Consider the following 26,423-nt stretch of genomic DNA (forward strand, 5'->3'; position numbering starts at 1 on the left):
TTTTGCTCTCTCCAGGTTTGACAGAACCCAGAGAGAAGCTGAAGTGCTGAGACAGCCTCCAGAGTGCTGTGCACTCCCCTGCCTCAGCCCTCTGGTAGCCCTGGCACCACAAGCACAAAGCAACTGATTAATCCACATGAATGCAGTGCTACCGGGTCTCACAAAATCTGCAGGGAAGGCATCTATAGGTACTGTACTACCTAATTTATTTTTTTTGGTTGTTCGTTTTTCCCTGGTGGCACCAATCTAACTTCTCATACTATCTAGAGCTTCTCTTATGGGTGATAACAGCACGAGCAGCAGTTTTCTCTATTCACACAAAAATAAGGGAGAAGAAACCAGTTATTTGTTCAAAGGGTTTCTGTCCACAATTACTGAAGATGTAACTTAAAAAGCACCTGGGAACATGAAAACATAGCATTCAATTACACAGGCAAAGCTGAATCTGGAAGATGGTTCGTTGGTCTGTGTTTGTATTATTTCTTTCTGGTAAAGACTGCTTTCCAGTTTCAGTGATCTCTTGAAAGCAAAGGCTTTTGCATGTGCCTCTCTTGTCCCCCCACTCCAGACACACCCACATGGTCTGATTGCTTAACCCTCTGGCACTTTGGCTGATGCACAGCTAATACTACTCGGCCAGTTACTTTTCAGATAGCTAGAAAGCCAAATCGGTCAAGCTAAATTACATTCATCCAGTAAACAAACAAACAACAAAAAACCTGCTATGCATTAAACGTGGGATTTTTTCTTCCTATTTTCTTTTAAGGTCTCTTTTCAGCCATTAACAAGTATGCACAACTCCTGTTTAGCAGCTACTCATGTAAAACAGCCCTTCCTTAAGGCTATGTTCTTTCCTCCCGCTGTTTGTCCACCTGTTGAACTCTGCTTATTTTGATGGAACTGCTCCTACTTGAGAGGGGTCTGATGGCACATCCACAGCATACCAACAGGAAAAACTCTTGAGAACTCCAGGTTAGTGCCAGTCCAATCTGGCACCTCTGCCTGGCATGACCTAATGCATGCAAACACACTGGCTCCTGCAAGTCCCAAAAACAGTTCAGCTGTGTTTGCAATATAAAGTATGCCAGTAAGGCAGGGCTCGCTAACGGGTGCAGCACCACAGTAATGGGGCTTTGCTATGTCTGGTGTCCCTCACTGGCTCCCCCCAGCTTGCAGTTCTCCTTCCTGCAACGTGTGCGCTTTTACCATGCCCTAAAAGCCAGAGCAGAATCTGTACCCACAGCAAGGAATGTGGTAATCCCTTCATGTTTTAGTTTTGCATATTTGAAAGGAAGCAGCCTGAGCTATCAAGCTATAAACAGGAAGACACCCTGACTGCACCTTTGACTTTTACTGTATAGGTCAAACATCACAGCCACTGTGATAGTTCTCTGCATGTGATCATTAGGGGAAAAAAGAAAAATCTAAAACCAAAGCAGCAGGTTCCAGAGTTCTCAAAGAAATTCGCAACCTGCCTGCATTACAGCCAGCAGGTTGTTCCTTTGGCAGGTTAAGCAAGTTTCACTACATCAAGTTAAGGGTGGAGAGGAAAAAGATTACTAGAGCTACAGCCCAAGATAAGCGGGAAGATAAAGCCAAGAAGTACAAAGGATAGACACAATCTTCATCTCTCTCTTTTACTTTGCAACATGGATGTCATTCTGCCTCGAGAAAACATTTATCACCCAATATGGGTGAACTGCAGCAGATGCCAAGTCACATCCACATCCACAACCTTTCTTTTAAATACTCCCTTCACCAAGACTTCTTCTACTTAAAAAGCTTCCTAGCCATAATCAAGGGGGGGGGAAGTATTTGTATTGCCTTATCCTCCTTTAGAAGAGTTTGCCTTGATTAGATCTTACATGTAACACTGGAAATGTTCGACCTCACTTTAGCCTGCCAAGATACAAGAAGAACAGGAACAAAGCTGTGCTTAGAAGTTATTTTCCCATTGTGACTATAACAACATATTTTGGCCTGACAACACTGGCATACTTTGAATGCGAAAGACAGGCTCATAAGTCAGCCTGGCTTTCAGCATCTTACAATGATAAAGGAAAATGATAGGACATTCATCAGTTCTAAAAAATAAAGATAAACACTCAACACTTTAAGTGAGAATGTAGTTCAAAAAAAGAAGGGCAAAATAAGGACATGTACAGAAATGCTCATATTCATCTGCAGATGCAAGTTACAGTAACATGTGCCAGCAGCTCCGAAGTGACCACTACTGCAGCTCAGAAGACAGCCAGAGCCACAGCAGATGAAACTTGGCTCTTTTTTTCCAATTTAAATCAATGAACTGTGGCTCTGAGCCATCCTACAGAGCAACTCAAGCACAGCAGACAAGCTCAGGAAGGTACAGAGCCCTGAAATCTGTACTTCATATAGTGGTTATTAGTCTCCCCAGCATGCAAGTACATATGCACTTGGGACAGTATCGAGGGTAGAACACTAAAATGCAACCATGATACACAGGATGACAGGAAGGAGATAAAAAATTGAGCTTAATATTAGGGAGGACTCCTTTGCACTAAGTGCTAGCTAGCCTTGATTAACCTCAGAGAAGGTGGTGGAGCTCTATTTAAAATAAGGACAGAGAACCAGAAAAATTTGAAATCAATAATCCCAAAATGGAAATTAAATCTTTTCCAAACATGTCTGATCCACCTCTGAATAAACTCTAAATGTTTAAGAACTGCTATGCAAAAAAAAGGAAATAACTTGCTACACACTACGCTTTTCGCAGCACAGCTGTACATGAAAAAGCTCTCCTTGTAATCTCTTCTCTCCCTATTGAACAAGGAATTTCACAGGTGAGCCAAGAGGATCCAACTGTGCTAGGTCTGTGTGCCAGTCAGCCCTACCAACAAAATCACATTTTTTCAAGTGCTTGACTGCTTTTCATTCCATCCTCCCCCTGAGAATCACCTTGCACTTCCTCTTTTCTGCTACAACTTTCCTCTCCCTTCTCAGGGTCACATGAGCAGAATGATTAAGATGATACTACAAAAGAATTTCCCCAGCTTCTTTTCTCTTTTTTTTCCCCTTTTTTAAGACAAACGGGCAGAAAAAGTTTCCAACCCCACACTGTAATGCAGAGCATGATTTCAGAAGGGTGACTGTTGGCCCAGAACAGCAGCAAGGAAATACTTTGCTACTTTACATTGAAGATGAGACTTCTGTAATAATAAGCAAATGCAGAACTCAAGTGCCTTACTCCTTCTTCTCCTTGTGGATGGTGTTGGATCAGTGTCTGTGGGAAGTGACTCATGTGGAGGGCAGGGGTAGCATGTGTCCTGCTGAAGTGACATATACAGCTCCTGCTGGTCACATCCCAGTCTTTACCGCATCTCCAGAAAGGGCTGATGTATTTTCTTAATGTCAAAGGGATTTGCATGTTGATCGTGTAAGCTTTCTGGAGGTCTCGAAACAGGGCAGCCTACAGCTTCAATGCCAAAACCAGAACGTGGGCAGGTTTTGACTGGCTGGCTCAAGGCTAGAATGAGCAGCCAAAGAATCCTGAAGGAGGCAATTGCAAGATGCAGCTGCTCCCAGCTCCGGGTCCCACTGAATTATGAACAAAACCAGGAGCTCCTGCTTTGCATGCAGATAACCCGATCAGTGCCACTTTGGTTCTCGAAGAGGAAGCATCCCTCAGCATGCGTGGGAATCCCTCACGTCTTAATTCTGGGAAGAGAAAAGCACACCGTGGCTGCACCCTGAGTTTCCATGGCTCCTGATATGCTTCACATCCCTAAGAAAAAAGGTCTGTCTGACTTGGAGGCCCAGGCAAAAGGAAGGTATGGAACAAAAGGGTGTATTTGCAGCCTTTGAGTAGGGTCCAGGGTTAAGCCTCTCCCTTATAACTATGGCAGCACAAGCACTGCTGGCTTTCAGTCAAGAGAGGTTTATGCCAGGTAGGTCTGATTAGAAGGAGCAGCATGTCCAGAGGGGGAGCAGCACGCAATTTCACTGAGGCCTGGTTGGGAAAGTCCCAGCATCTAAATCAAGATTAATTCTCGAGCACAGAATCCAGTGTATGTATAAACACCCTCCTCCTCCCTCATGTCTCCACGCCTGTGGAAACACAGTGGGGAGGCCAATGAATCCGGGCATTATCAGTCCAGAGAGATCATCTGACAGTATCAAGTTCAGGTTCTGGCTTCATATCCCACATATTATTATAAGTCTCTCCACTTTACCACTAGATGTACCCCCTATACTCTACTGTATTGCACATGGCTATTCCTCATCTCCCTTGTGATTTCTAAGCAGTTTGACATCAAAACCAAGGGGAAAATCCTCACCCATCTGATGCTTATCAAAAGACAAGGGAGCCACACATCCAATCATTCAAATCAAAGACTAAGAATAAAAATCAGTGCTTTCCATCCTTCAACTTATTTAAAATACAGGGGTTTTTCCCTTTCCAACATGAATTACTCAAGTTCCAAAGCTAGTCTGCAAAGAATTGAGCTTGTCAGTCACAATTTAGCTGATATAATTGCTTTAGCTCTTTCACTGTTTTCCTTCTCGAGATCTTTCACTTACATTGCTCCCCTCAAGTAACAGCAATCAAACTCCAAAAAATCAAAAAACACTTTTTCAATAATTTAGAGGGGGAAAAAAAGGCTGTCCTTCAGAACGTGACCAAACATCTCTGTTTTTAAAAAAACAAAGCTTTTAAAAAAAACTTGTTAAAGCTTCAACTTTGTGCCATCATATCAGAACCAACAGAAGTAAAGGATACATCCAAGTTAGATTGAAATTTGTACCATGATGTTCTTCAGGCCTCATGAAATGAAAAATGCCTCAGAGGAAGAGAAAAAGCCTTTAAAACGACACTGGTAACATCTCTTGTCAGAGATCTCTCTCTCATGCCATTTTTGTCACTGTTTTTGTTTCATTCTGCTTTAAAAAATGATACTTCAGCCCAAATTGTCTAGAAATATAGGAAAACAGAGGGAACTCCTCTTTAAATCTTCTGCCTTTTGATTAGAAGTACAGGAAGTAAACCCCAAACAAAGACAAAGTTAAGCAGTAGTATTTTTAGGAGCAATCATTCAATACCCTGCTGCTAACTCCCTCCTTAAGAGTCTCGTGAATATGACTGGAACTTAATTCAAAAGTGTAGTACCATTATACCCTTGGTTAAAGAGTTTAGTCAGTTGTTTGTTTGTTAAAACATGTAGAGAATCTGTATTGACAATGTATTTCCAGTGTTAATTACCAACATCACCCACTTAAGAGAGCAATCCACTCAGCCCTTGCCAGCTGTAATCAGAAAGGAACCAGAAAGGTGCAGGTAATTTTGCAAATCAGACATGATCTGTACTTGGACAAGTTTCTGTTTGCCTTCTCTTCTTGGCTTGTTTAATATTTGTATCCTCAAAAAAACCTAAAAATGACCCAAAAAGCCCTCAGACATGCACGCACACTTCACAGCAAGACAAGAGACATTCAAATACCAAAACCCAAACCATATGGGAAACGCCCTCTTACAACTGCAAAGCAATCTCAAAACAAATTTCAAGTACCACCAAATATTCTAGTGGTCACCAGTGTTGAACACTAGCATGGGATAAACAAAATGAAGCTGAACAGCAAGAAGTCTCCACGGCTATGCTATTAAGAAAGCCACTGCAATGCATGCAGTGAAAGGGTAGGGTGGGGCAAAGAGATCCCAGGAAGGATCAGATTGGGAAGCCCTGACTCATTTCAGCTGTCTGCAACCAGACACAGCAGGACATTCCCCAGCTAGTGCTCCCCATGGCATCCAGGCACTGCTATCCTGCCAGCACAGCAGCACGGCTCATTATCGTCATGGAGGTTCCAGTGCTTATTAGCACTGTCTTCCAGGGCTAACATGGTGAGCCTACCCACACAGCAGCATGTGGCAGCACATGGGTGTAGCAGTCCCCTTGGCATCCCCCAGGTATCCAAGGTGCCACACAGATGTGCCTGAAGCATCCCCCCAAGTTTCAAGCAGGCTGCCACATTGTCTGTCTCCCTGTGCAATGAGGTTCTCCCAGCAGATAGCATCATTAGGATGACATGAGTGTTATTATTCAGATCCACCAAGACTAGCTGGGTGTGCTAAGGCTGAAAACGCCACCTGTGATTAAATTCAAATGATGGATTTGAAATCTCTTTTCAGTGCTACCAGGACAGTCTGCAAAGTGAACCAGTGCCACGCAGCTGCCAGTACATGATACCTAAGGATACACACACATGCACACAGAGCATTCTGTATTTTTATCATAGAGAAAAATTTTGCTTTGCTGTGAATAAAAGGCAAGTTGTAAGTATGAGTGAGAGGAAAGATACTGATCTACAAATCCAAAGGGAGGGGGGGTACCATTTCTGAATAATTATGCTGTATTCACATTAAGCAACTACTTGCCACGAAGACTCAGCAAGTTCAAACAGGCTGAAATTGATACAACTGCATTCCCAGCTTGGCTCAAAGTTACTCCTGTTCCCTAACAGCAACGTTGTCAGAACACCTCAAAGGAAAAATGGGAGACAAATATTTGCCTGATGATGCTGTGACAGGGAAGTGATTCAAACCATGCCTCTAAAGCAAAGCTTCCCAAAGGACAGCAAAAGAAAGCATTTATTTGCAGTTTGCATCAATCCTGGCGTAAGGAGGGCAAAAGAGAAGGGAAATGCAGTGTGAGCTTCCCAGTATCACTTCACCAAGCTGTCAGCTCGCAGTCTGCATTAAATTCAGAGCAGACCTAAATTAACTGTAAGGAGACTTCCAAGATGAAGGAAACTTTCACAGAAGACAGTATTAAACCAGATCCTTCTGAGGCCACCGTACTTTCTTGAGCTTGGAGAAAAAAGTTCATTAACAACAATAAAGTTAAGTAAAATTAAGCAGGAATAATATTTTTAGAAGTGTACCAAAATCCTGGCCTGGGACATTCTGAACTGTTTCCTTCAATCTTTTTGGAAATTTCTGGTTTTCAGGTATGTCCTTCAGTTAACACACAGTACAACCTTAATCAATTACTTCAGTACTGATTTTTCAGGAAATTTCATGTTAAAAGAAAACAAGTGTTATTAGATGGTAAGGACAATTAAAGTAATTTTAAAATTTAGTAACAGGGAAAACAAGGAGACAGAAGGAAAGAGAAAATTAGAGAAAGTATATCAGAACAAGGAAAAGGTTTATGCTAAGGAGCAAACACAGTCAAAGAAGTCCTAGGTACATCCTGCCTCTCCCCACAAACCGCACCCCTTTCCTAACCAACCAAACCCAGCTACTTCCCAGAACCAGGCAAAGCCCTCATGCTGTTGGTTCCCTCTCACACTCTGCTGTTGAGTAATCCTGATGGCACACAGCACAGAACAACTTGCTGCGTCACACAGCTCAAGGAAGAAAAAATAGCCAGGCACAGCAATGGTGGGGACGCTGTGCAGATGGAGCTGAATATCTGCCCCCGACACACACACACACACAGACGCACGCACGCAAGGAAGCTGCACGAGATAAGAGAAGCGCATCTTCGTTACAGCAGGGTCTCCGCATCACCCTCATATCAGCAGTCACCAAGTAACTCGAGGGGCAAGGAAGTAAGAGGTTATCACTGCACACACACACACAAGTTGTGCAAACTTTTCCCAGCGCTGAGGACGGCATCCTAGCAAAAGAGGTTTCACGTGCTCAGCCCATTTCCTCTCCTGTTCCTGAACATGTGGTCCTCTTTCCTCACAGCATTCCACACAGAGCAGAGAAGCTTAGGGAAAGGTTTCATGTCTTGTTACATGTCTGTTTAGTTAAGTGTAGGAGTTGGAAACAGAAGTTCCTGCATGACTTGTGCTACTTTACAGGAGTCTGGGAACTTTCACCCTCAAAAGAAATTCATTTCAGTTAAGTCCATGAGCAACTGTCACTTTATTCTCTCTACCCTCTGTTTGAAACTGTCTAAAAAGACAACGCACTGAAGTGGCTTGATGTGGGAACAAGCTAGGTCAGCTGCACCATCCACTGCCATTAGCTTGATGGCAAAAATGGGCCCCACAGAAGTTGTACCCCTTCTCTGTTTCAGGATACCTTTTCACATGAGTCAGCACTGGAGAGCTGACTCTGAGGATTTACCAAAAAAATCACAGAGTGTTTGGTGAACTTCAGCTCAGAGAGCAGCCTGAAGAACTCAGCATATCTATCTATAGATGCCCTCGAGAAACAGAAAGCAGTATTTGCATATTGTCTGCTATTTAGCAGTTGTATAATGGCACTACTACTTTATAGACCTTTGCAATTAAATATATGCTTTGCCTAAGCTTTATGCATCATGGTTCAAAAACCAGAGTGAAAGGGCCTGGTTAAGTCCAAATGGAAAGATCCCCCTCACCATTTTGGGTGTGTTTTCGGTTGTTTTTTTTTTACAGCTGGAGAAGCTTCGCCAAATGCTTACAAGCTACTGTTAAGGAATAGCCTATTTTTAAAAGAGGGAAGAAAAGAAAGAGGAAAAAACTTGCTGACCCTGAGAGGGGGTATATTCTAGTTCAGCTTGCTGGTTTCAGCACGCTGAACTAGAACAGGTTGAGCAGGTTAGATACTGGGGGGAGAAAAGGTAAAGCTGGAAGACATATATTAAAGGTGTAACGGCAGCAACCACAAGTGCAGTTCGTGATAGACTTTTTCCTCATTCTCGTGGGTACTTGGCCCAAGAATCTTTCCAGACAACAAGAGGAACAGAGGGAATATATGTTCATCAGAGAAGCACTGCAAGTATTTCTGATGTGCATACACAACAGGCTGAATAAAGATTACCTTAACATATAAACTCTCTCAGTGAACTTTCTCACCACCAGCATTTTCTACACAGAATCACCCAACTGAAGTACAAGCTATAAGAGAAACCACCAACCAAAATGTGAACCAAACAACATGTTACTTTTTAACCTTGAGAGCTGACATCTCCACAACAATCATGTTAATGTCAGGTTTATGGCAGAGGAATAAAAGCACCTCATCTCCTCAAAAAGATTGCCTGGATTTTCTAGTGCTTGCTAAGTTAAGGCTTGCATTTATTTTGTAGCTCATCAAGGTGAGAAGGGGAGGAAACATCCCTGAGAATACTAGACCTTCAGAGGAGGTGATATTCCTGAAAGGGTACTTATGTAGGAAGATCAAGGTTTTGCACTGCCATGTGCTCTATGGTGAGAGTCTAATCTGTCAAGGGGGTTCTGCTTATTTGAGCTGTAACATGGGTAACAAAGCAGCACTAAGCTACTCTCAATACACTCTGTTATACGGAGATTTATGTTATTGCCCGTGAGGAGGGTGGTATTACTCTGCCATGTCAGACCACCTTCCCCTCGACACAAATCACACCAGAAACCTAAACTACTTGAGAGAAAAGTGTTCCCTTTTTTTGCCTGAAGAAAACAAAAACGTAAGAATCCACAACCTTACAGTGCCCAAGATCAGGCTTTGCTATTGCTTAAAGGCAACACACACAAAATCTAGGACTGAAAAGTACACTGAAGTCTTTCTTATGTTTAGGTAGTGAGGAGCTCTGGAGATGCAAGTATAATGTTCCTCATTGTGTACGCTTCAGTTCTCAAGAACAATGGAGCTAATTAAGGTCTGCATATAAATCTTAACTCTGCACTTCCTTGCTTCGCTTGATTCTAATCAGATCTCAGCATTTGTGTTTTTGTGTTAACTTCCTTTGCTGTTCTTTAATGATAACTGAAGGGGGATACTGTCCAAGACTACAAGCAGCATGTAACATATCCAAAATCATGGCATCTCCTTTTGGCTCTGAGAGCCCAGAGGTACTGTGGCACAAGAGCTCATCCACAGTCTTTTACCATTGAAGATATCGATGAAGGGATTTTTTTGGAGCATCCTATTCATGAGTCATGTGAATTAAATAGAAGTTTATATAAAGTCTTTACAAAAGATAACCAATCAGCTCAGCAACAGTGAGGAAGACACAGGCTTCTCCCTGGGGACCACTAAAAATTCCTTCCTTTCTTTCTTTAGTTCTTTCTAATTTAATCTTCTTCAAATCATGGGAATCCCAGCAGAATACCAAACATTTACTCTGGATAGTATCTGCTGACAGGAGAGAGACCAAAAAGCTTCCCTCCACCTGTTTCCCCAACCTTACTTACAAAATGTATTAGCAAAAAATGGAACAAACATTTTTTAATTGCAAAGAAAACCAAAACAGCTATCATATATCACCTGCATCCTACAACTACAGTCATCAATTACTAGAAGCAGAAATTAGTCCTTTGTGTTCGTTATCCCTGCTCAAGAATTAGGGCACTTGCGTTTGCTGAAGCTTATCTTTCACTAGCATGCTGACAGTGGTTAAATCATCCCCCACATATAAAGAATGCATTTAAAAGCCTGTAATACAGCCTGCTTCTTAATATTTCAGAGGACTGCCTACCAATTGGTACATTGAAATAAAAGCTCCTTAGGAGATGACCAGAGACATTTCTATTGTGCAAGACAATAAGGGACAGCCTTTTCACACATGTGAAGTGTCAGTCACTTTCAGCGTGGAGAGTTCCTTGGGTATTTGTTTTTAGCTTCAAGATCTTGCATGTAGGTTTTAAAAGCTACGCCAGATTTCCACCCGGTCATCTTTGCAAACCACCAGAAAACAAACCATGTTGTAATAAGGTAGTTCCTCTCCTCTTCTGGAAAAACGAGAGAGCTCATCACCACATTTGGCTGTGATCTGCCTCCAAAATTCCCATCTAAAGCAAATGCCAGCCTCCCTGTGCTACACTGCAGAGATCCTATTTGTACTTATAGGCTGGGCATTGTTACTGCACTGCACCCTACAAAGCACACACAACATACTGGAAGCAGGACAATGCCATAAATAACACGGGAGCGATTCACAGGTGAAATGTAGGGAGAGGATGGATTCAGCCAGCTCTTAAGGACACTTTGCCTACTGGATATTTGCAAAGTCACAGGTGGCTTGCACACATGCCTGCCCTTGAAACACAGGCCCATGTTAAAGCAAGCAGGGAAACCACTAAAGCTTACGCATCTCAACGCCTAAGCCTTTATCAGGATCCAACACTCATCTTCTGACCAGCGCATTACAATCTTCCACATGCGTACACTCTTTGTTTGCCAGCAGAGATGGTAGGTTAAAACATCAAAATTCACAGGTTACCCCCCAGCGTGGGCATTTTCTATCTTTCCCAAGAAACTCACTCAGCAACATACACACAACACACAAAAAGTGTTGTTTAAAAAAGATTTAACTCGAACATCAGAATAGTACCATACCTTGATTTAAAAAACCAGCCATTTGGCTCTCCATAGTGAATTAAAAAGAGAAGTTTGGGAAAATTATCTAGTACTGAAAATAAGATTGAGAATGAAAGTTCCTTCTTAATTAAAAGAAGAAATACCTTCTTTGATAGGACCCTTTTTAAGCATGCTTCAAAGCATAGCTTCTGCGATCCAGATCTTCCAATTTGAGTTTCAAAGACTTCTGCATGTGGTTGTTGCATGTGGTGTTTCGCATGTGCCAAAAAAAAAAATTTCCCAAACTCTGAGACCTGATCCTGACATGGTACATAAACAGCCTACAAGTACCTAAGCAGGATGTAAATAAAAAGCCATTTTGAATAATTTTGTTAGGTATGGTCAAGGAATGGAAAAAGAGAAAGAAGGCAGATACTCGTGATGCTTTGGTTTCACGTGAAACACTTCAGTTAGTTTGCATTACTGCATTTATATGGACAGCCTGGAGAAAACCAGCTTCATTTACCAAACTGGGGAAGCTGTGGCTGAAACACATATATTATCCCTTTACTCTTTTCAGACTTACCACAGAGCCTTTAATAGCTTCCCACTGGAAACTGGCAGGAAGATCATTTCTCGCCTCCTTTTCAGCATTTATATCCTATTAACATTTTCAAGTTGCATGGAGAGCATGTCTCTAGCAGGGAGAAAAATGTGACTTTAAAGTGATAGGCACAGACCATCATAAGTCACAGAAATGGAAAAGGAACTGCTGGCAAAGTCTCCTCCCCCAAAGGAAACACTTGGAGCAAATGGAGGCATCGCCCTTCCCCCTAAAGCCTCATGCATGTTCTACTGGAATGCAATACAGTAAGTCAAGCAAAGTTTTTTTCTCTACCTCAAGATCCCTTGCTAACACTTACAAACCACCACTACAATCCACAGCAGTGGCATAACTCCTCTGTCTGCATTTTGAGGGGATGCAGTGGTGTAGATGGAGTAAGAGACTTGAAACCTCCCATTTGGTGTCAGGGTCTGGATCCAAAAGGGCTCCTCAGGGTTGGGACTATTCTCAGATAAACTCCCTAGGGAGCTACTGTGAAAGTACAGATTGAAAACCTTTGGAAAGTCTTTAGTAATTACAATCTATTTGATTGGAGACAGTACATATGAAATCCCCAACTCTTCCAGAGCTACAGAAAACTCTTTATATATCCCCCACTCCCCTCCCTATCATTTATGCTCCTGATGGAGATATGAGAATATTCAGCTTTGACTGTGACCAAGAGAAAGCCACAGTGGCTGTGTCTCTACCACAGAAGAGTGAGGATAAGGTATATCCTAAACTACAGATTTTCTTATGGACTGATCATTGCAGTGCCATTCCAGTTAGAGGAACTTTGAACTCAAAATTACTATGACCTAACTCCTTCCTTCAAATTCCTAAAAAGCCCTGAGAAAACAACTCCTCCAATCCCCAAATCAGTTCCTGATGCTAGAAGGCTTGCTACTTCCAAGAAGACTTGCTCTTTCCAATACTGGTCAAAAAGAAATCTTTAAAAAATTCAGCATCATCTCCAGCTCTTCTTCTCCAGAACAATTCTTTATCCTGATACCAGATACCGATGGAGCTCCCCGTTACTGTACCAGATTACATCAACCCTCCCCAAATAGTAGGAGCAAGATTGATATGGGGGAACAGCTCGATGGCACATCTGGAAGAATGAGAAAATCAGCTTTTCACTCTGGACATTGAGCACTCTCCAGAGACCTTTGCTCTCTCCAAATACAACTGTCCTCATAGAAGGTTCAGGCCACTCCTCAACAGATTGGCAGCCTGTAAGAGAGTTTTCTGAGATGATCTGGGTTCAAGGTTCCCTGTTGAAAATACTGGCCAAGAGTCACCTTGGTCAGAAAAGGAAGCAGTTTTTTTCTGACTAGTGTTGCACAAGAGAACCCTTCCCTCCACTCCTGTCTGCTGTGCCCATTCAACTTGACTTGTTGACAAGGAGCCAAGGAGCACAACAAAAAGAAATTGCACTTCATGTGAGAGGCTCTGACTCATTTACAAATGAAATGCTGCATGTATTGTGGGAGTCAGGAAGGGCAGCATCAGTTTCACAGGTGAAGAGTACATGCAACACCCCAGCACAGCTAGACTAACTCAGAGATGTGCAGAAAACAGCACTCTCACTCCACAAAAAGTCTGGCTACTGCATAAAAGTTTTGCTGTCATCCAAAAGAGCAACAGGTAAGAGTCCTGAGCACTTTAGAGTGTAACAACACTGATAATCATTTTCTAACCTGAAAAAGCAACCGAAACTTGTCTGCTTCCCTCCTCCACTAAGCTGAATGTCTAATGGCCTGGCTGCTCTGGGGTGGAAAAATGGATAAGAAATTTCTTTCTGTGATGGAACAGCAATAAGCACTCCCATGGCACAGTATTTCCCTGGACAAAACCATTCCAATTGAACTTTTTCCCCTAAAAGGTCTTTTAAAAGTCTGGATTTAAAAATAGTATAGACAGCTAAATAAGAGCCAGAACAAGGCAGAGGAGGGGAAAGAGAAGAGAGGATGTACATAGCATGTGCCTACATATTTTTCCCCCATTCAGATACTGGCAGACTAACTTCCCCCTCGCTCCACTCCGGTGAGCTGAACATATTTGGCATAAGTGCAGTAATACTTGAGAGGCTCCTGCATGACCTTCACAAGCTACACTGATTCTTTAGCAGCGCATTCAAAAGTTTCTGCTAAACCTACAACTGCTCTCTCTGACCCCACACTGTGCAATGCCTTGGGGATACCACTATGCTGGCTACCGGGGTACCAGGTTAGAAATCTTTTTTTTTTTTTTTTTTTTTTTTTTTTTTTTTGCTGGTTTGGGCATGTATCTGTCACTGCTTAAATACTGCACAAAAATAGAGATCAATAAAGGAACTGCACACAAAAGCAGAGGAAGATGGGCTTGAGTTATCTAGCTGGCACAGAAGAACAGACATGGTACCACTACAAGCAAGGCCTGCGGGAGTTACACACAAGGCAGGACCTGGCAAGCAGGTCCTTTCTCCAGAATCCTGAGGCAGAAACAGTTTTGAATGTGATATAAGCGGCATTCAGCCACAGCACCGACGGTCCACTGGATGTGACGCTACAGCTAAGTTTGAGATGTCTGCAAAAGAAATTTTCTTCACACCATCTTAAGACTAGAAATACCTGTTTCAGAAGGAGGTACTGGTGGGCAAAATGAACATCTTCCTTGTGTGTCACAGTACCAGATAAAAAATTTAATTTCACTTTGAATTTATCCTCATTTGCCTACTTGCACATTCATGCTTTCAGCAACAAGATTCAGTATTACAGTCTGTTATAGCAACAAGAAAAAGTTATTCACTGAAAAAAAACCCGATGGCACAGCCTGCCAACCACAACTCTGCTTTAGCAGAACCAGCTTGTTTCAGTGTGTTCAGGATTTTGCTTATCATGGGTCTGGGGTCACTTGTTGCAGTACTCAGTAACAGGTTTCTGCTGCTGCAGTGAAGGCCTACACATGGAGTTTTACAGAGCAGACGGGAACCTATCAGATGGAAAGAACTTTTAATATGAAGATTTTCCTTGCATGAACTGAAGTCCTTCTTAGTGCAGTCAGTAAATACAGTACTCCATCCTGATAACTTCAAGCAACATCTTGTTAAGAGAAAAATTTAAAACCAAGCAATCTTCTCATCAGAAGGTTCTGATCTGTACTTACTTATTTTGGACAAGTCACTGAGCCTGGCAATTCTGGCAAGTTTGCTGCAAAAGCACACTAAGAGAAACTCCCAGAAGCAAAGGTGACTGCATCTATCTCTCACAGGCCTGGAGTCAAGTTTCAGGGGAAGCCTCCCTTTCCTGCCTCCAGAAGAGGATGAGGAGATGCCCAGTGAGCAAAAAGCCAAACAAACCGCACAAACAGTCCTTCAGCAAGCAGCCCAGACACAAGTGACTGACCACCCCAGGGCTCCACCACTGGAACTCACCCTTCGATACTGACAGTGGCATCAGCTGCAACTCAGCAGCAGCCCTGCCCTTCTCAGAGCACACAGAGTAATGACCCAGTCTGCCAAACACGTGGCTCACACCACCTCTGGTCAGATGAGTCAGATGTGTGATTTATTCAATGCCCAAGGCCAGTATCTCCTCCCTGTGTTTTTCCCTTCTTATTTTATATCTATCTTTCCAAACCTCCCCAATTCCACTCAACTGCAAGTTAAACAAATACAGAATTACAAAACTGCATTCCCTCCTGTTTCTCCTCTGTTTTCACTACATCTTGAACATGGACAAAATGATACCAGAAAGGGAAGGCTGCAAGCAGCTATTGCTTCCTTTGTGTGACATTATGTTATCTTTCTTATTGTCATCAAAATCATCCCTTTCATTCTACCTATAGCACACTGCTTGGAAAATGATTGGTAATAATCAAGGAAACAAGATCTCTTTTCTTCCCACACAGAACCAGTCTGTAACCATCACTCTTGCCATTTTGCTTATAAGCTATACTCTTTTTCCCTACTTGTCTTGCAGTTTCTTTGTGGGTTGTAAACTCTTTGATATGGGGACTAAAGCTATGTGGGAATCCACAAAGTCTTAATCAGCTCTGAGGTGTTCCACCCATGCAAATAAATGAATGCTGGATGAGAGAGGGGAAGGAACACACATGTGATTTAACATTTTGTTTCCCCAGTTGACAAGTAGACATATTGCTACATCCCTACAAATAAAACTACATGAAATATGTTCGGAAACTTGGATTATAGAGAATTTGCCAGATCTATAGTGCAATAAGTTGTTTACAGTGCAAACAAGTATTGATGAATGTATTTAAAAACAAGATCAAATATGCCAAAGAGGCATCTTCCTGATGGCACATGGATACCTAAGTACGTAACATCAACACCACCACAGATGTTCTAATACAACGACTTTCATCTACGACTCTGAAGCCGCAAAATTAGAAGCTCCTATACAGCTTGGCTTTATATATTTGCCCCCAGAGAAAAATCCATTTTTCATAATAATAATAATATTACTACTACTAAAAAAAAAAAAAGCTGTAACAACTCTTGATAATACTTAAAGAGAGCTAGAAAACCCCTCTCAGTTCTAACTTCCTTCCTCTACCTAAGCATCCTAGTGTGTACGTGTGCCATGCCATAGTAGGTCCCCGATACTTCACACCGTCTGCCCAGGTAAGTGTCTTTAGTCAGTCTGAAATTCCCTCCAAGGAAACAAACCAGCCACCTATGCTGTAATCCTTTTCAAACTCCTGGAACACGATCAGCACTCACCTGTGCATGTTTCCATTGGTGGTGAAGGACTGTCCACATACTGAACATTTATAAGGCCTTTCACCTGAGTGCACCAGCATGTGGCGATCAAGGGAGCTCGCTGAGCTCAGAGACTTTCCACAGATGCTGCAGGAATGGTCTGTCCCTCCAGTGTCAGTGTTATGCTAGAGAAAGCAATGATTTTTTTTTTTCATTGAAAGTCCCTTCTGAAGTGCCAGTAAAATATCATCAAGAACTATAAACATCTCAAAACCGACTTTAAAGAGCCACTCCATAAAGCACAATACCTTATATTAAGGTGTGCCCTGTAAATACCTCTCCTCCCCAGCCCTCCCCACCTCAACTCCAACACCACCCCCCCTGATTTTTAACCCCTTAATGCATGAGCAGAAATAGCTGTTTCATACAGGCTGCAGTGCCTGTCACATGCAGCATTTCTGCTGGATCTGCAGCAAAAGGGGACTCAGCAACAACCCATCAGATAAATGGTACCTTGGGATACTTTAAGCTGTGCAGTGGTTTGGGGTTGTGTGAGTGGTAAGGAAAGGGGATGTAATTATGAACTTCACAGCAGAAGAAAGACACTTAAAAACAAATACTCTTTAAAGGTATTGATTTCAAACTGTGTAGTAAGAAAACAGAAACTGCTTCTGAATGCACATGCAGACTTCTATGGCCATAAGAATGCATTACAGGGTCAAATTAAGGCCATTAGCTACAGTGCTATATACGCACCACTCTTTCTTACTTGCACTCAGAGACTCTAAGATTTCTTCACATATGAAAAAAATCCACCAGAAGAGTAAGAAAAAAAAAATTTAAGTAACAGTTACAGTACAGGAGGAAAAACTGAAGTAATAAGTACCTAGTGAACTCACAGTCGTCAACCACACCTTAGCATCCTAAGCAGAACCTTCTGTTAGAGAAAAGGCCAAACCTCCTAATTAAGTATGCATATATTTCAGGAGGAGCAAGAACAGGCCTGTAGCTGACAAAAATGTGCATTATCCATTAAGGAAACATATTCTTAATTCTGCCTCCCAAAATTGCTTATATCCTGTGAAGGACTGAGAGGCTCTTCTACATCGAGTTGATTTAAAAATTGTGTCTTCCTCCTCCTTAATTTGCATGACCAGTAAAAAGATCTGTACCCAAACAGAATAACAAAACAGGACTTATGCCGCATGATGGAAGCAGCTTTCCGGATTCTTAGGACACCTTAAGCTACACAGAACAGGACATACATCCTTGTTTGAGCCGCTGGGGGAGGGAGGGGGGGCAGAATGCTGGGTAAGGAAGGGAGGACAATTGCCCACTTCAGAGTTAGGTTTGTGGGGTGTGGTTTTTTGAAGAAAATGCAAAGGAAGACTAAAATAGAAGTAAAACAAGTGAATAAAGTTATACTGGAAGCATTTCTGACTTGCACATGAAATTGTTTTTCACCAGTACAAACTGCACCCTGGCAAACAAGACATTCAATAAAAGTAAGAAATCAAGAGCTGGTAACTCTACATACCTGACGAATGTGCATAGTTAGCTGGTGCTGTGTAGTGCAAATCTTTTCACACAGAGGACAGGTATAGGAAGACTTCTCTTCTTTTGTTTCCTGTGAAAAAAACAGAACAAAACAATCAGAAGCAATATCAATATAAAAGAACCCAAAAGCTGTTACTGTTGAGGGTGGAAAAATATAATCAATCCTAAGTACAAAAGGCCACTGTTAACGGAGTATCTTATCATCTGATAGATTCCTCAAGGAAGTTTCAGAAACTTTCTGAATTTATAATTAGGGGCCATTTCAATTACCACAGAAGTACAGCAGCTGTTTTAACAGCACATGGACACATATCAGTACCAGTTTAGGACAGGATGTGAAGGCAATTATTGTGACGAGCTCAAAGTGCCAGGAGGAATTTAGGTGAGCAGAAAATAACTCCTGGAACACCACCAGAATATGTGGGAAAACGTCATCAATCTTCCCAAAAGATTTTTAACAGCCAAGTTGTCAGAACTTCAGATTTTCCACCCCAACTTGTGGCAAAGCACTGTCCTGGTGCACTTTTCTAGGGGCTGTATGTTCTGTTCCATGGCTGACTCAGAAGGAAGAGCCGCATTTACTGAATCATCAGCACCATTTCCTTTAGTATCCTGTGTTTCTCCTGGAAGCATCCCATTCAGGCACACTGGCCAGGCCCAACCCTTCTGAAGCTTGCAAGATCTGATGAGATCATACTGAGAAAGAGGTGACAATGCAGGAGTGTACGTGACTCTAAAAGATCACATTATGAACCCGGTTATTCTCCACCCAGGTGAGAATCAGGAGTAACCATGGTCAAACCATGACTACAAACAATGAAGCCGACCAGAGAGCTCAACCTGATTCAAGTATACCCTTGGGACACTGAGCAAAGGCACCACTCTTTCAGTCAAGGATGAAATGGCACTCTTGCAGGAACCAAAGGTGTTTGCCTGAATTTGTCCACAAGGATGGATACCGGATGATGTAAAGGTTATTTTCACTGCCTCACTAAGAAGCCCAGGTGTGGCTTCTGCACCAACGCCTGTACATTAAAAAGAAAATGGTCTAGCACTGAAAATTAAACCTATGCAAATCTTCACCACACAGATCCACTGCTTGTTACCTACACTTCTAATGCCAACAGTACAAAAACCATCTCTGCATGACCAATAGGAAAATATTTCTGCCAAAATGACATTTCCTAATGAAGTTCTTTGCTGGATATTGTAAGTATCATTAGTAAAAGCATGAAAACAAGTAAAAAGAAGAACTCATCCTCAGTAACTCTTCAGCTGGGAGGAAGTTGGTAGGTATGACTATGTCTATGCATTTTCTCTCTCCGTGCAATTCTCTTCCCTCAATGCCATCCCAAAGGTCATCAACTCAGAAGGTTGTCAGACACAAGCATTCATGAAGAACATTGAGAATGACTAACACAAGTCTCTCTGACAAATTCTTTGCCATGTTAGGAGGGAAGATGCTGACACAGTGTTAGAGAAAGTTCTTTTTATGTCTCAATAAAGCAGTATCACCTCCTACACGATTTGGGGAACCACTCTAGAGAGCCCCCTTTTATAATATTACACTGTGTTTTCAAACACAGGGTCATGATGATTTTCTATTAACTTCAGTGACCTGCGGACACGGATGAAGAGTTGTTTTCCCATTTTGTCCAAAGTAAACAAAATTTGTGACTTCACTTCTAAAAGGATTGGGACTGCAACAATTATGTTCTCTCACCCCTCTCTACTCTTTTGCTTGTACACGTTTTTCTAACCGTATTTCAGGGCTCTACATCCCACTGTAGGCCACACATATAGGCCACGGCCTAACGTACTAGCACTTGCAAAACATTAGAAAGAAAACAAAAGAATGCTGCCACTATGAAGTCTGAACACCCAAAGAAAATTGAAGTGCGTTATCCCAGTGCCCCTCCCCCATTTTTATATACAAACACGTAATTCACAAATATTCATTCCATCCTACTTCAGCAACCTGTGCATGGAGTAATGTTCAGCTCCAAATATACTGCAACCGTGTTAAAGCTGGCTCAGGACAGAGAACAAGCACACTGTGCCGTAAGGAAAATCCCTGCAGCTGTGCTGACAGTTTAGATGGTGTTTAATCCCCAGGGTATTTCTGGGAAATTATCAACCCACTACTGTTTTTTGTCCCCCTCCTCTTTAAATGAGTGCTGCAGTTCTACATGATGCACTTGATTGTTTCAAAGTCTGTTTAAGCTTTCCAGACTGCCTTCTCTTTGAATCAGCAAATTAACAGAAGATAGAGTAATTACTGGTTCACCTTGAAGCAAAGATCAGAAACACACTATAGCTCAGCCAGAGCTGATTAGTATTGAATCTGGGGTTTATTATTAACTAAAACCCAAACTTTCTCCAGTGGTCAGACAGGGTACATTCTGCATACCATAACACAGCTCAAGCAAATCCAGGGTATCTACAAAAGGAATGCTGTTGACTGACCCAATCCAGATCAAAAAACATTAGCATCCCTACTGTAAAAGCACCCTCATTCACAAATTTGAAACATAGCACTCAGTTACCCCGCCAGAGCTGGTTTTGTGAGAACACAGTTCCTAAACTGACAGATAAAATTAACAGCTCATTTGTTAGCTACTCTCTCTTTAGTAAGTCAACCTGGCACAACTGCTCTGCATTCAAGTGAAGGGGAATGCTTTTGCAGTTGTGCATTAGGTCCATTTGTTTTTCTCCAGCTCAAAAAACTACCTCTGTCACACTTTTTATTTTCTTCAAGAGCAAAGCAAATAAGAAATTAAAATGGATGCAGGTTGATTTGAGAACACGTTTATTAGACTATGGGTAGACGACAGCCATGATAAAGTCAGCATTATAAAGAGAACCACAGACTTTGGGACAAAGGTTCAGGGCAGAATGTTTCACTGCCAACTCATGGGAAACAGCAGTCAGACCCAGAAAACTAGCTAACTGTTATTATCCTTGAAGTTATAATAAGGGGAACATTATGAGCAGAATCTGAGATCTGTGCGCTACCACACACTAGAACAATTCAGTGCTTTCATTCTGCTATGCTGAAAGTGGAAATTCGCTGTATTAGAGGTTGCTAACCAGATTGATACCTGCTTAATATTTCACATCTCACTCGTATTTTCTCAGTAATGTAGCCATTTGCCACTCTGGCCTTAACGATCCTTCAGCCTAAAAACAAATAGGCTATTTACTATGTTTTCAATCTATTTGTTTATTTTTATGCTGTAAGAATCCTTCTTAATCCTGTCACATTTACTCTCAAGCTTCCTTTGATTCGATGCCCACAGAACTATCAGGTGGAATAAAGGTCACCAACACTAATAAACTTCCCTGAAGCCAAACCACATGGTGTACCGGTGGACAGCTGTGTAATAGCACTGCCACTGAGACTAGTCTGGACTCCAGTGCCTCATTTCACACGATGAAATCAAGGAACCAGGGTAGCCCCTAAGTGAGGACACTGCAAATAAACTTTAAAGCCAAGTGCTAGGCAATACGATCCCACAAACACGGTTGTCTGTATACAGCCCAGACTCTTCATGTAAGAATTTCCATTTACAATTAATGGTTTTTAACTCCTTTCATGCTGAAAATCCAAGACAAGCCATTAGTCTGTCAACTGGGCAGCTATTTGGCAAGCTATTAATAAACTACTATAGGAACATCACATGAGTCATGCCTCTCAACCTTTCTGGTCCCTGTTACATCTTGATTCATTTACTAAGTCTCCATGTTTCACCGTAAGCTCTAAAGTCAAATGGACACAGAGTTTTGGGGTATTTTTTGATATTCTGCAGCACCTTCCTTGGTAGAGCTTGGCCCAGAAGAAGAAAAACATGAATATAAATAACCACAGCTTTAACTGATACAACTCTCTCCTTTCACTTGTTTAGATCAATATTGTTATCAACTGGTGCCATCAACTGGTAAATGGAAAAAAACTGATAAAAGCTAAATATATTTGCTCTGCAAAATTCATATAAAGCATTCTGCAATAGCTCTTCATGGTTTTATTAACAAAGAAGAAAAGGCACCTTACACTACACATGTAAACTGCTTATCTTGATGGACGTTTTGTTCTAGCACCACCTTTAACCTTAAATCACTTGTATCTTCCCGAGGGACAGCTGCACACCTCATGAGGGGTCCCACATGATGGCTGAGCCAAGCCTCTTGGCAGACTGCTCTGCTCTTCTCTGAGGTCATTCTTTTCTCCTAGTTTCATGAATTGAGCTGGTCCCCCAACAGGTTATGCAAATGAAAGAGCCTGGAGAAAGGATACAGTGGGACTGAAATGGCAATTCTTAGGTGACTCTGTTACTGCTAGGGGCATCTGCTAGACCAGTATGACACTGGAGCTCGTGCTCAATTTTTTATGTGTGAATGCAAGTAAGTGGATCCCTCTGATTATCAGTTTTCTAAGTTATGTTCTAGAGAGATACCAGAAAACATACACAGAGAAACAATGGCAGAGGCAAGAAAGATCAACTGAGGGAAAAAAAGGCAAAATAATCAAAGAAACATAATTACATCTTCTCATTTCCCATGCAGCTGCTTGTCTCCCCTTCGCCCTCCCTGCATTTGGGTTTACACACCTGGTTCCTCCTGCCAATTCGATTTGGTGCAGGAGACTTTGAGGGAGATTTGACATTTTGAGAGTTCCCGCCGTTTTCAGCAATCTTCCCCACATTCATCACTGCTGACATCATGGCGTCAATGGAGGACAAGTCTGCTCCGTCCAAACTGTTTGGTGAACTTGGGGATACCTTGTAGGTGTTTAAGCTTTCCAGCTGCTTCTCTGGAATTACAAACAAAAGCACACATTAGTTCTTTAGTTGAAAAAAACTCCAACTCATAGTATTTTCAGCTGTCTGTAACTCACATCACACTCTGCTGAATCATCATAGATCACAGGCAGCAGCCCATAATAACTGGAGTTCTTATAACAGGACAAGTTTCTCATATTAGAATACACAAGACAAGGGGTACATTTCTTCTCACAGGACATTCACATTACTTAATTTTCAACCTTAATTCTCTATGGAGTTTATAGTGATTAACTTCACACTCTCCCTATAGTGATTTACTTCACACTCTCTTGCTGTAAAATGGTATCATTTGTGGTACCTTGTGATCACCATGAACTAGTAGAGCAGTACTGATGAATGCACGCTCTGGCAAGCACAATCATTCAAGCAAGCACGTGTTTTGAGCAGAACTGCACAATTAAGGCATCAGTAAGTGTGTAGCATAGTTTAAGCCAGCTCTGTATATGGAATAAGATAACTTAGCAAAAATCCAACCAAAACAAAACCCCATATGCCCCCTGTAGCCTCTTTACTGCCACAGCTGGCATCTATGTAATTTTTTTCTCTCTTTTGGTCTACCAAGCCACACAAGTCATGGAGCATATGTGTTACATCCATGACTAATGTCACAGTTAAAGCTGTTGAGATTCAGAGTAGTCCATCTCATACTGTATGTAGCATGGATGCTCCTATCTCAGACACCAAATTCAAAACAAACCTAAAATCTCATCTCTGCTTTCTCAAAGTACAGATGTGTCAAACACACAGGCAAGGCCTTTCACTTTGCTCTTTAAGAATTTGAAAAGGAAAATGCTTTCAAATTAAACACTCCTTTTCCTAAAAAGAAAATCTACTGCAAACTTAGTGCTCTGTCACCTCTGGTGGAAAGCACAGAATTTTAATGTGTGTTGTGAGAAAGTCACTGTAACAGAAGAGTATGTGAAGGTGAACAAGGAGGAACACGTTTGTCTGTGAACATTTGATCTCTGCATAATACTGTCTTTGGAACATAAGTTTGAGGATTATAAACAGGTGGTTTTTCTGAGGCTAAGTTATGTGGTGCCAAGTTACTGGGAGCCAAGAAAATCTTAGTTTGGAAGCCTGCAGTGGTAGTCAAGTATTTATGCGCCCATGCTTCTGTTCAATCTATTTTATACTTTTCAGATAGATAAAAGTTAGGGATGGAGAAAGAAACATATGCACCAGTGCTTCTGCTCAATGTGTCTTATACTCTTCACACAGGTAAGGTGTATGGATGGGTAAGAAATGTTTCCACATTCTTAATCAATGCCCTAATTTACAGAGTCACAGAGCTAGTAGAACCAGTTACCTTCATCTTTATCCCCCGACTGACTGTGGCTCTCTTCTTGGTTGCTGGTCTCCTCACTTAGTGTAGTACGTGTAGTAGCGTCTGGCTCTTCAGCCTCTTCTTCAGCAGCACCCTCTAGCACTACGTGAGGGAGAAGGGAAAAAAAGAAAAGGCATAAGTTTTTCTGGATGCCATTTTAGCAAAATAAGACTACAGCCCTCTAGTTTGAGGGTTCCCCTGACTGGTACATAGACCCAGTGACAGAAGCGTGTAAACAGTTCCCAGCACAGCCAAGCACCCACTCCAGGCATTGAGCTGGGAGATGCTGTTGCTTCTGCCAGTGGCAAAACCTGGGCAAACAAAGAAAGGAAACCCTTACCAGCTTTGTCCCCAGTATTCAGTCAGCAAAAAAAGGAGGAGGAGGAGAAAGTAAGCTAACATATCATTGACAGTAGTGACATTTGATTAAGAAGTTGGAAGAATAGTCTGCAGCTAGAGAATTTAAGTAATTCAATTTCATATGTGCACTGCTCCCCTCTTCTCTTCTTGGAAGATTAACCTTTACTCCAATACATGAATTCACTGTGGCCACCTACTTCCTTCTAGCAGTGGTGACATGACTACTGAGGTTTCTGGGACCATTTCACACATGCTTCACAGCCACTGCCCAAGGTTTCCAGATGAGTTGAAGACATAAGCAACCATTGTATGCACCAACTGAATTCCTCCACATCCCTTTCTGAAACCACAAACTTATCATGCTATCGTTGGGGTTCCAGGAAGGATACCTGTTCTGTCTAGAGAATGACAGGGCAGTTAAACATCACTTTTAGAGGTGATGGGGGACAACCAACACATAAGAATCAGATGAGTTCTCTGCCCATGGCATTCATGGCTATAGCCTCTGGAAAAGGTTATTTGTAATACTGAAAACTACTGACACATTTTTAATGGAAAAATACACCTTTTTAACCTTACAAGCAAAATATCTATTTCATTATATAAGGAAATACTCTGTGGACACTTCATCATCTCAGATTTACAAATCACATCAAGTAACCTTAATGCAAGTTTTCCTTTTATCAGAGAGCGGAGACAATTGCCTTCAAATCATGGTTAACTCAACAGGGTCTCTTCCTTTAAAAAAAAAGACATTCTCAAGGATGTCATGCAAATCAGTCACATGACACATCTTCAAATGCTGTTTGGATAGCATTTGAAAACAATAAACCACTACATTATCCCAACTACTAACATTTTAGAGCACCCAAGAAGAGACAGACAAAAAGAAAGGGCCCACCTTGTGTCAAGTAGTTCCTCATTTCATACCATGCCAGACAAAGCAATGGATTTAACCTTCCCACATTTAGCTGCCAACCTTCTTAGTAGCAGCACACAGATGATCTGACATAGCAAGCCAGTGCAGTCTAGAGACAAAACCTAGGACCTGACTAAGCCAAGCATTTAAGGCTCAGGATAACATCAACCTCTTAACAAACACTGCTTTCAATTTGCATCTTCAAAAACAGACAAAATATTATTCTGAACAACTCAAGGTGGCTTTTCCCTAATAATTTTTGAACTTTTCTATTAAGAAAATACTAATGTCCCTCTGACACAGGGATTTCCTGCTCCAAGGTGAGGCCAAGCACCCATTCTTCTGTATTTTCTCCAGTAATTATGGGAGCCATTTATTTGTCTTTGTTTTGTTTGTCCTTAACTGTTGTAACTTTACTGTTATTTTGTTTGTTTTTTAAAAAAAGTCCATCTCATTCAAGAGCAACACAGTAATTTCCCCCCCCCTCCTTTTTGTAACCACTTATGTGGTAGCTGACTTAACTTTGAATAGAATGAACATCAGAATTGTTTTTGAGACTGGCCTAAATCTAAAGTTGCTTGCTGTATCTGCTTAGCACCACCAAAAATAAGGATCAGTTTAAATAATTTGGAGAGATTTCTGTTAAAACAATTAAGTGCTTTAGTCCTCAGAAAAACTCCAAACAAACAAAACAACTTTTCCTTCCAAAATACACATATTCATTCCTCTTTCAGTTAATACCTAGGACATTATTGTCACCACTGATACATCCTGGAAAAAAATCTGTTGTGTAACTGTGAAGATTCCCTTGTTTGCCAAGGTAGCTTTTAGATAGTTGAGCAGCTTCCCAGAGAACTAGAGT

The 26,423-nt window shown here is 41.7% G+C and overlaps 1 protein-coding gene across 2 annotated transcripts in view; it reads right to left on the reverse strand.

The window, feature by feature from the left end:
- RREB1 (ras responsive element binding protein 1) overlaps positions 1-26,423 on the reverse strand; it is a 79,303-nt gene that overhangs the window by 43,326 nt on the left and 9,554 nt on the right. For both annotated transcript variants that reach the window (XM_008934487.4, XM_018077643.2), the window contains exons 2-5: positions 24,265-24,384; positions 22,722-22,924; positions 18,095-18,184; positions 16,579-16,742 (exon numbers count right to left, since the gene is read on the reverse strand). In XM_008934487.4, coding sequence (XP_008932735.1) covers positions 16,579-16,742; positions 18,095-18,184; positions 22,722-22,924; positions 24,265-24,384 — 577 coding nt within the window. The remainder of the gene's footprint in view (positions 1-16,578; positions 16,743-18,094; positions 18,185-22,721; positions 22,925-24,264; positions 24,385-26,423) is intronic.

This window comes from Manacus vitellinus, unplaced genomic scaffold (genome assembly GCF_001715985.3).
Source record: "Manacus vitellinus isolate BGI_N305 unplaced genomic scaffold, ASM171598v3 scaffold_39_pilon, whole genome shotgun sequence".
Taxonomy (NCBI): Eukaryota; Metazoa; Chordata; class Aves; order Passeriformes; family Pipridae; genus Manacus; species Manacus vitellinus.